Raw genomic sequence first — 10,610 nt, 5'->3', positions numbered from 1 at the left:
ATGATATAAAACTCAAAAAAGTTGATTTTACATGATATTGCCCCTTTAAAGAAGTAAACATGAAGCTAAATCAGCCACGTACCAACAGGAGAAGATATACACCCAACATCTTTACACAACATGATGCTTTTGAAGAAAAGTGTAGGAAAACAAAGCAAGCAAAACCTGCTTCTTTTGGAACAAGTTTGAAATCAATTTCCTCAAATTGAAAATGAATTAAAAAACAAGCAGCTAGATCAGTTAAAAAAATAATGGTGTCGTCGTTGAGCTGTCACACACACACACACACACCTTCAGCACAGGACACGCCAACCTGCCGCTGTCAGCAGATCATTGATTGGACGGTCGTCAGATTGGTTCCTCTCGCCACTGTAGGACATGTGCTTTTAAGCCACGCCATTGATTTTTTGATTAAGTGGACTAACTCATTGATTAGCTCACTGATTTTTTTTGTTCTTTTTTTTTCCTGCTCAGAACATTTCCCCCAACGTGCTGGAGGAGTCGGCTGTGTCGGATGACATCCTGTCTCCGGATGAGGACGGCGTGTGCTCGGGGCGCTACTTCACAGAGAGCGGCCTGGTGGGACTGCTGGAGCAGGCCGCCGAGCTCTTCAGCAACGTAAGACGGCAAACCTCTCAGTTTTGAACGTCAATCTAAAAGGCTACAAAAAAAAAAAAAAGAAAAGAAAAAAACATACTTAAATCCTCAAGTACAGCTGTGATGTCTGTTTCATCAGGGTGGTCTCTATGAGGCCGTGAACGAGGTCTACAAGATCATCATACCGATCTTAGAGGCTCGCAGGGATTTCAGAAAACTGTCGTCCACGCACGACAAACTTCACAGAGCTTTTGATAACATCATCAATAAGGTAACTGGTAAAAGACAACATCTTTATTTTTGATTCTGCTGCAGTTAAAGAAATAAAAAGATAAAGTCAAGATCTTTGTTCTTTTAGAACCACGTATAATCCTTAAGAAGAGTTGGTAGTGCTTTTTTATTATTTACAAGCCCTCTCTGTTTCTGACCTGATCCCCCCAAAAGTCAATAACAATAACATCCTATTAATTAGAAAAATATTTTACGTAAATCACACCCATTAGAGTCCAATATAAAAATCTTCTTGTTTCTCTCCAGGGCCATAAGAGGATGTTCGGGACCTACTTCCGCGTGGGCTTTTATGGAGCCAAGTTTGGCGACCTGGACGAGCGGGAATTTATTTACAAGGAGCCGGGCATCACACATTTACCGGAGATATCGCACAGGCTGGAGGTACGGCGGATGAAAAAGTGGGGCAGCTGTATACACGGGAAGAGAAGACGTGGTGCCTCTTTAGACTGATGAAATCTGATAATAACAGAGAACCTTTGAACGAACATAATGACAGAGAGCGAGAGTAGCAATTAAACATCTGGTTTTAGTGAGTTTTATTGGAGCCTGGAAAAATCATTTACATGTTTTCAAGGAGAATTCATTCCAGTCAGCGTCAGGTACTTACCAAAGCAGTGGATCAGCTGTTTTCTGCATATAATAACTCCTTGKGCATTTTAGAAACAAATAGTTCTAAACAGCAAAAAAATCAGTGCATGTGATTTGTCTGTGTTATACACAGGTAGTGTTTATAGTGTGGAAAACATAGCAAGATGATATTATTTTCTCGTCTCTTAGAACTTCTACAGTCAGTGTTTTAAAGACGACACTCTGGTGATGATTAAGGACTCTATACCAGTCGACAGAAAGCAGCTCAACCCCAATAAGGTATGTGACGCACTGAGCAAACGTGTCCAAATCATCCGGATTTTTATTTAACTTTCTGCTTCTAAGGAGCCAGACTTCATTATAGTTCACGTTGTCTTCACAACAAATCACCTTGAAGGGTTTCCTTTGGATTTCAGCTGCTTTTCATTCACTGTCCAGTGCTTGACCCGAGCAAAACTGCATGTTGTGCAATGTGTGCTTAATGAATCAGTGAGGGGTAGGACAAAAGAAGAAGGAAAGAAATATTTCACTGGACCTGTGTGTCCTTGGTTATTTTCCATTGACTTTACTTCAGATTTTCCACTTTTTTATAATGTTTAAATTAAATGTAWGTTTCACTAAAGATGCTAGACCATGTTGGATCTGAAAAGTTGCTTTGCTCTAAAGGATTCAWCTTTTGGGAATGCAGATATAAGATYGGGGGTCCGACACTAGCTATGTTTACATGCACAAAATTTTTTGATCGGATTGAAATGTYTTRGGATTAAATAATCCGAATGTACTGTTTACATGGACACAGTCCGATKATGAAAAGTGTTTACATGCACAGTGCGCAGTGTTGTAAACTGTCAGCTCTACTTCCGTGTTACAAACGTAAACAAAGCTCCTCTGTGCGCTCAGGACGGACCCGTGTCAGCTTTTAATAACGGTAGAGACGTTGTTACTCGTCTCCTCGGTTGAGCTGCAGCCTGCAGATGAAGCAGTACATGCTTTTTATTTTTATTTTTTGCGAAGCAGTGTCTGCTGTTTGCCTCCTTTTTCATCTGTTAAGAGAGCGAGGAGGAAAAGTTCTGCGTGGTGCAGCGCAGCTGGAGCACTGCTGTCCCACCTCTAACCTGGTGAATGAAAGCCAGCAGACATGCACACAGGTCAGTTTTCTACAATCAGAATAAGATGATCCGATTAAGTGTTTACATGAACGTCATTCCGATTATCAATCGGCATTACCCACCCTTTTCATTCGGATTAAAAATTCATTCGGGTCGAGCTCAGTTGGATCAGAATAATCGTAACGGGCAGTTTACATGACGCATTTTTATTCCGAACGGCCGTTTAATCCGATTATTTTTGTCCATGTAAACATAGCTACTTACAGTTAAAATGGCACACGTGTACTTTACACAAAAAGTAAAGAAATTTGTGTTTGGTAGATTATTTCTTTGTTGTAACAATAATTCTTATATGTAAATCTTAGCAAAAGCAACAGTACAATAAGCGGTTTGGCAACGACAGAAGATTTGACAAATGTGCGCAACCCACATCCTCATCTCTACTGCTCATCCCTCAAATGCATGTTCCTTACAAATGTGGCACCATTTAAAAGGGAATTTAACAAGCTTTCCAACCATATAAGATTTATTACCCAGAAGCATTGTTACAACAAAGAATTAATCTACCAAACTCAAATTTCCTTAAGTTGAGTTTGCTGACTGTTGATTAAAAGTCTGGTACTATCGTGACTTTCGAAGCAATGAAATGAATTTGACCGCCTCCTCCAGGCGTATATCCAGATCACTTACGTGGAGCCCTTCTTTGACGACTACGAGATGAAAGACCGCCTGACGAACTTCGAGAAGAACTTCAACCTGCGGCGCTTCATGTACACCACGCCCTTCACCAAAAGCGGGCGGCCTCGCGGCGAGCTCAACGAGCAGTACAAGAGGAAYACCATCCTCACCACCATGCACGCCTTCCCTTACGTCAAGACTCGCATCAACGTCATCCAGAAGGAGGAGGTCCGTTCCGAACATGAGCTGCGTGTTGTTTAGTTCTATCTTGTCTAAATCTTGTATTTCTTTTTTTTGGCTTCCAGTTTGATCTCACGCCTATTGAGGTGGCCATAGAGGACATGCAGAAGAAGACTAGGGAGCTAGCAGTAGCCACACACAGAGAACAACCCGATGCTAAGATGTTACAGATGTTGCTACAAGGCTCTGTGGGAACCACCGTCAACCAGGTAATGAGCATCGCACTTTTTATGCCCTGCTGTCTGTTCGCTCCCGTTAACGCAATAAATTTTCACTTAAAAAAAAAAAAACACTAAGGCCCCCGTGACCACTGCTTTGTCTTCTAATGAAATCACATTTGCCATTTGCATTGTGGTCACAGTGTTCAGGTGGGAAACCAGACAGGGARCACGCATCAAAGCCTATAACCCGAGCCCTTCCTTTGCTTGCCTCCTGATTCAGTTAAAGCGGCAGCTCATGGTCCCCCTCTTCCTTTCATGTCTCTTCTGCATGGCGTGCTGAACCGGAGGTTTCTTTGATCTGATCGCTTCCAGGTTCTGCCAGCACGGCGAATGTTTCGTGTAATGACGAGGCTAGCTTTAACGTCTCTGCTCCCCGTCGTCCCGTGCTTTGTCTTGCTGCGTCTAATCTGACAGGTCCCTCGCCCTGACTTGATGGTTGTATACATAACGCTAATGCTCAGCAGCTTCGAAAACATATAACTCTTGGCTGTAATCAGTGCAGCAGGCTAGCTTTCTTGTGTGTGTGTGTGTGTGTGTGTGGGTCGGCAGCTCAGACCCAGGAACCGAGGCCCAGGCCCGATGCGTTTATGGTGCTAATCAGCGCTGTTTAACCGTGCCTGTCGTGATGCAGGCATTGTTCGAGCGTGCTGTGGTTTTATGATGAATATAAGTTCMGATAACAAGATTTCATACTGGGTAAATGGCAGCCAAATGGTGGCTGTACGCAGGCTCGGCGGTGACGTTAGTCATTCAGGACGCTAATCACGCCTCCTCCTTTGATTTGATCTCTTCCTCATGTCCTAGTTGTACGTCTCGTCTCCTAGCTGCGTTAAAGTTTTCAGCTCCCTTTCCTCCCTTTTTCTAAACGAGGAGCGTTGTCAATCGCGCCTTTTGTTCCGCACACTTCCAAACACTTCCCCTCTTTCCTTCCCCTGCAGTGTTTTCGCTTTCTCTTTCTTCCTCTGTCTAACCCTGTCCCCTTTGTGTTTGTCCCTGCTCGCTCCCGTCGCAGGGCCCGCTGGAGGTGGCCCAGGTCTTCCTGAATGAGATCCCAGCAGACCCGAAGCTCTTCCGTCACCACAATAAACTGCGCTTGTGTTTCAAAGAGTTTATAATGAGGTAAGACACGATCAAAGGCTCGCCACCTGGAGATTCAGAAGGCAACAAGGTCATGCAAAAAATGTAAAAAAAAAAAAAAAAAAGAACCAATAAAAAGACCGGCCTTGTAAAAATATCATAACCATTTTTTGTGATGAGCAGAAAGCCTTGAGTTTACCAGCTTAATTTCTGATTTTTAATTTAATTTAATTTTTTTTTATTGTTACTGTGGCACAGGCTCAGCAGCTGGAAACACAGAATAAACCTTCAAACATACATTTATTTATTTATTTATTTATTTATTTATTTATTTATTTAGTGAAATTTGACTTTGAGGGATTACAGGTCTCGCTCAGATTGCTCAGGGTGGTCACAGTTATTAAAAAAACCCATCATAAAACTTCAAAAACAGACAGGATGAACACAAAACAGGTCAGTTAAATATAATAAGCAAGTAGGAAAGAGAGGTTTTCACTCAGTTTACCTTTAGATCTTACACCAGCAGTCCTCTTGAAGTTTTCCTCTCTGGTTAATGTGCTGTATTTGTATTAACACTGTGATTAGCAGCATTATGCAAATGGATAAAACAGCTGTCTTCTCAAGAACAGTTCAAGAGGTTTTACCCTGGATTCATGCTGTGGCTGTTAAAAATTTTAAATTTATACAAGAAATTTGGGGCAAATAAAGAAAAAATCATTACACTCAGAACCTTTTTTTCTGTTTGAACTCCTTACAAATAAAGGCAACAGGAAAGTTGACAGGTCAGAGTGACTTTAAATATCTTCAAAATGAACATTAGCAAACTGATTAAAAAAACACGTATAAATGCGAAAGCAATTTTTTAACTTGATATCTGAGCAAATTGGAGCTGGAGATAATGTCAGAATGAGCACCTAGTGGACACCAGCAGTATTACACTTTAGGTTGTTTCAGCAAAAATCTTCACATTTCATATCCAATAAGTCAATGTTTTATATATTCTTTGTTATTTCTCCATTCATTATCAAAATTTTAGTTATGTGCCCTCATGTATTTTAGGTTGTTTCTGAAGTTATCTCAAAAATAAGGGCGTCATGGTGCAAATCAAGCTTATTTTTGCTGAYGCAAACCTTTGTTTTTTCTTTTTTACAAAAAGGAAATGACTCTTAATATTGTTAGTGCTCATAAAAAGAATTACCTAGCTGAAATACTATTTAATATTTGCAGATGCTTTGTGCCAGTCATTTCTGCTCCCTCCCCTGAGAATTTTGATAAATGCTGTTACACAACAGTGCAGTTTCTGTATTACCTTCATTAAAGGAAATAAACTCAGGCATGTGTTTGCAATCAGCGCCTTCTCTCTGATTTCCTGCAGAAGCCTCTTTATGTTGGTCATTATGCATGTTGTGATGGAGTGCTGTGAGGAGTGACCCTTTACTTAGCTCAGCTCAGGTCCTTGAATGTTTTCTTTCATGCATAAAAAAAAATCAAGCCTTGTTATGAAGATAAAAATTTTTACTTGTTTTACTTGCATACTCGGAAGGCGGCACAGTGGTGCGGCGGTTAGAGCCGTCGTCTTTCAGCGAGAAGGTCGCAGGGTCTCCTCCAGGCCAGTCAGTGCATAGAAATCTCCTGCAGTTGGAAACTGATGTGCTAAATCGTATTACACTGTTCATATTTATTTCTGAAGAATTGGGGAGAGATAGAATATCAATTGAAGCGTCACTCAATAAAAAGGGAATAAACCTTTTTTTTCATGTGAAGAAATGCTTTTTTTTTATAACAGCTGCTCTGATCTCTGTCATACAGGTGTGGTGAAGCAGTTGAGAAGAACAAGCACTTGATCACATCGGACCAGAAGGAGTACCAGCAGGAGCTGAAGAAGAACTACAACCGTCTGAGAGAGAGCCTGAGGCCGATGCTGGAGCGAAAGATTCCTGAGCTCTACAAACCCATCATCAGGCCTCGCCTGGAGAACAGGTAAGCTGCACCGACAGGCGAGTGGTGGGGATTTACCATGAAGTGARGAGGAGGAAACCTCTGAAAGCTGAACTGATTCGACGTCCCAAATGTCACACTGCGTTTTTCCAGGAACTGCACACAAATAAGTACCAACAGTCATATTAAAGTCTGTTTTATGACTGACCGTCATGACTTTAATCCATCCTGAGAACAAGATACTCAATGGTGAATGCACAAAATGTTATGCTTGCTCTCAGTACCATAAAAAAATATACATTGAGCTAATGACCATTTTTTGGTGCTGTCCATCCAAGAAAGCAAGCCCCGAGACMACAGTAGAAATAAATCAGTCTACACAGATAAAGTGCAAAGTGAACAGAGCAAATACGTAAAACCAGATAAAAGAAAAGAAGTAAAAAGTCTTTTACTTGACAGTGACATCTTTTGTTACTTCTCCAGTGAGTCAAAAGGAAAAATAAGTAGGTCCTCTGGATGGGTTCTTCTTTCGCGAAACGTTTCGTCTCTCCTCCAAGAGACTTCTCCAGTCTGATGAGTTTCAGGTGAACTCAGCCGTATAAGTGCTGCCTCCACKTGGACAAACAAGTTAGTCATATGCAAAAGAGGGCCATCACCRAACAATAGGCTTGATTAGTTCTATTGTTCATCGAGGGTCATGTGCCCCATCATCTGACCCGTGTCATGTTATGTGTATGCAGTGAATGCAAGCGGGGGTTCAAAGTTCATAGTCCATAGTTCAAAGTCCAGTTCTCCAGTGAYGTTTTTCTAAATAGATTATAAGCCAATCATAAACCTCGCTATGTTCCYGATCATAGCAAAGTTTCTGATTTTCATTATTTCCAGATCATTTTCTCCCTTGCCTAAGAAAAGCACATCTTTTTGTTAGGGACCAATAAATGGCAAAAAAAAAAGAAAAAAAAAAGATTAATAATAATAAAGTATCTCTTTACAACAAGGAGAGTGAGGAAAGTTTCAGGAGATAAATGTTTTTTGTTTGTGTGTTTTTTTAAAACCGTACAATACTGTGCAAACTATTTACTTGGGGAAAACAACAACTTAAATTCGCCCGTTTAAAGAACAAAGACTGATCCAAAAGTCCTTTGCACGTGAACGTTTTAACCTCCTTTATCCTGCCACGAATGCTTTACCACATCCTCCTCCTCCTCATCATTCCTCTTGTTGTACTTCTGTCATTTTCTCTCTCCCTCTCATCTACTGTCCTCTGCTTCTCTCAGGGATTCCTTCAAACGCCTAAGTTTCCGCAGAGCTCCGGAGGAGAACTCCTGAAACACCACAGCCTGTTGGAGAGTGCTGCAGAAAGGAAAAGGAGATTGTCACCCAATTGAAAGGGTGGTGGTGGTGGAATAAAGAAAAAAAATTGAAGTTATGCTGAAAAAGAGCTGCTGCTGACATCTCTGAAATGATCTGAGCTGGAGAAGTTTCCACACGGAGGATTGGGAATCTAGCGCTGTGCGTTATTGTCGACTGCAGCTCCACGTTTATGATGAGGCCGTGGCGTGTCTGCAGGAGGATGGAAAGGGAGAAGGAGCACAGGAGGAGAGGAAGGRGGAAATACAAGCAAAGTGTTGCTTATTGAGCATTTCACTGTAAAATCTTCAACGTCCAATAATGCTGCAGAAATACCCTCTGGGTTGGTACAGCTACACTGTTTTTTTTATTTTCCCAGAAGACTGTGTGTATAAATGTGTCTGAATGTGCGTGCATACACGCAACATTGATTCTTGTGATCTGTATGTACATGTATTTAAACTCCCAAATAAAAAGGTTTATTTAGATGAGCTCTATAGTTGAAGCTTTTTGAGGCTTACCGAAGTCATTTTGTACAAGATGATCTTTTTTTTTTTTTTTTTGCTGAGAGCCTCTAAAATGTTACTGTGGTCATTACTGCATGACATGTGCCAGTTGAAACTACGGTTCAGACTGATTGCACACTTGAGAAATTGGTACAAATTCCTGCTTTCTACTGTCTCTTTTTTTCTGTTGTACAGTTTTTAACTATGCAGCTAACAGAGTTTTACTATAGCTCACACAAGGCAGGTTTCTGGTTGCCTAAATTATACTGATATCTAGAATAAGCCACATTGTGTAAATAGTGTTGCTTAAAATAATGAGCAAGATGTTTACAAAGGTGTGAAAAAGTGTTTTCTTTTGATTTTAGGAAAAGTATTTTTTTTAGATGAATCAAAGCAATAATGATATTTGAATTGATTGAAAATAGTCAGTACTGTAGAAATCTGTTTCAGTAGCTTCATCAGCMGTTTGTAAATACACATTTTTCCTTAAAACAAAGTGCCAAATTTATTTTCCTTTATCAAGTTAAGAACCAGAACTGCAATATTTTAAAAAAAAGTGGACACACATGCATCCCAATGTCACGATGTTTCCTACTGGAGAAATGATTTACTGCAAAAATCTGATCACACGAACAAGATGATGTCACTGTTCCTAATCTGTTTCAGCCATGTACATAGGTTTTCATTAATGGGAATATATTTTATGCAGAATATTAATTCTCTTCTTTGTATTTATTATTTGTTGTTTATTTTAGTTGTTTTGTTGAACAAAATCCTATGCAGCTTGTCTCACCTGTGTATTAAATATTAAACAAAACGTATTCCTGTTTTTGAAATAATCTGAAAACTGTGTTATGTTAGTGGCATTCAGCTAGACTGCACCAATCAGTTCTTTTTGGCTCATATTTTTTTGTGTTTTTTACTAAATATGGACTTTTTACTTGTCATGCATACATTGTCATTGAAGAAACTAAATAAAATCTAATATATGCACTCAAACACCTCAGTGTGTATTTATTAATTATTATTTTATTTGGTTTTTAAGCATCGTATAACTTCACCAAACTGCATTTGTGGATAAAATATTTATGCTCCTATAATAAATGGACTTTCAGAACACTTGGAAAGTCCAGAACTGAAATTATATTAAAATAAAAGCATTTTAATACTATCACAAGACCATGGTATTAAAATAAACAATGAGGCTTTTCAGTGCAGGAATATGATACCATTAGTCTGCCATAAAATCAAATTATTTTGAAAGCATTAAAGCAAAAGTAGATTTTTTTGCAGCTGTCAGCTGAACTAAAACTCACTGAAAAGTATTTGTCCATTACATCAGTTGATTTTATAGCAYTTTGTATATGAAAATAGTAAATGCTGCTACTTGTGCTTTAAAAAAGTTAGGCTACCATGGATTCTCTAACAAATGAGTGAAAAACTTATTTTAAACTAATTATTGTTAGTTTTTAGTTATGCCTAAATTATTGAAACTGCATTATGTTGGTTTATTTATTAATTTATGTATTAAATTACGTTTCCATTTATTAACAGGCTCTATAGAGCATATTTAAAACGCTAAGACCACGCCAGGCAAAAAACTACAATTCGTCGTCGCGCCAGAGTGACGACATCACTGTTGGACTTCGAGCGGTCGGTCTCTGCTTCTGTGTTGACAGGCTTCTCTCAAAACAAGCGCGTGTTAAGTGATGCTCGGCGGTATGTTGTCATGTTTCTAAATTACCATAAAGCACATGATATCTAAAGGACAGCCGTTTACTGTTTTATGACGCCTATGTTTCGTTATTTTATTATTATTATTTTTATTTCACCGCGAGTCTGTTAATGTTGCAGAACAAGTTTGTGGTAAAGTTAGCCCTAACTTTCTCTTCTGCTCGAGTAGCCTTTTCTCCATTGCTGCAGTTAAATGAGCTGTCATGTTGTTCTCCACACACACACACACACACACACACACACACACACACACACACACACACACACACACACACACACAC

The 10,610-nt window shown here is 39.7% G+C and overlaps 2 protein-coding genes across 8 annotated transcripts in view; both read left to right on the top strand.

Moving 5' to 3' along the window:
• The window catches only part of dock8 (dedicator of cytokinesis 8), a gene marked incomplete in the record, with an annotated part of 66,148 nt that extends 56,554 nt beyond the window's left edge, over positions 1-9,594 (top strand). For both annotated transcript variants that reach the window (XM_014002688.1, XM_014002689.1), the window contains 9 exon segments: positions 475-618; positions 737-868; positions 1,135-1,269; positions 1,666-1,755; positions 3,255-3,491; positions 3,569-3,712; positions 4,737-4,843; positions 6,611-6,781; positions 8,017-9,594. In XM_014002688.1, the coding sequence (XP_013858142.1) occupies positions 475-618; positions 737-868; positions 1,135-1,269; positions 1,666-1,755; positions 3,255-3,491; positions 3,569-3,712; positions 4,737-4,843; positions 6,611-6,781; positions 8,017-8,068 (1,212 nt within the window).
• A 639-nt stretch (positions 9,595-10,233) lies between these two features.
• The window catches only part of aopep (aminopeptidase O (putative)), an 89,038-nt gene continuing 88,661 nt past the window's right edge, over positions 10,234-10,610 (top strand). For all 6 annotated transcript variants that reach the window (XM_014002683.1, XM_014002682.1, XM_014002686.1 and 3 more), the window contains exon 1: positions 10,234-10,314. The gene's annotated coding sequence lies outside the window, so the exon portion shown is untranslated. The remainder of the gene's footprint in view (positions 10,315-10,610) is intronic.

The sequence above is a fragment of the Austrofundulus limnaeus genome, unplaced genomic scaffold, assembly GCF_001266775.1.
Source record: "Austrofundulus limnaeus strain Quisiro unplaced genomic scaffold, Austrofundulus_limnaeus-1.0 Scaffold14, whole genome shotgun sequence".
In the NCBI taxonomy this organism is placed as follows: Eukaryota; Metazoa; Chordata; class Actinopteri; order Cyprinodontiformes; family Rivulidae; genus Austrofundulus; species Austrofundulus limnaeus.
This window is presented reverse-complemented; position numbering and strand designations above follow the sequence as displayed.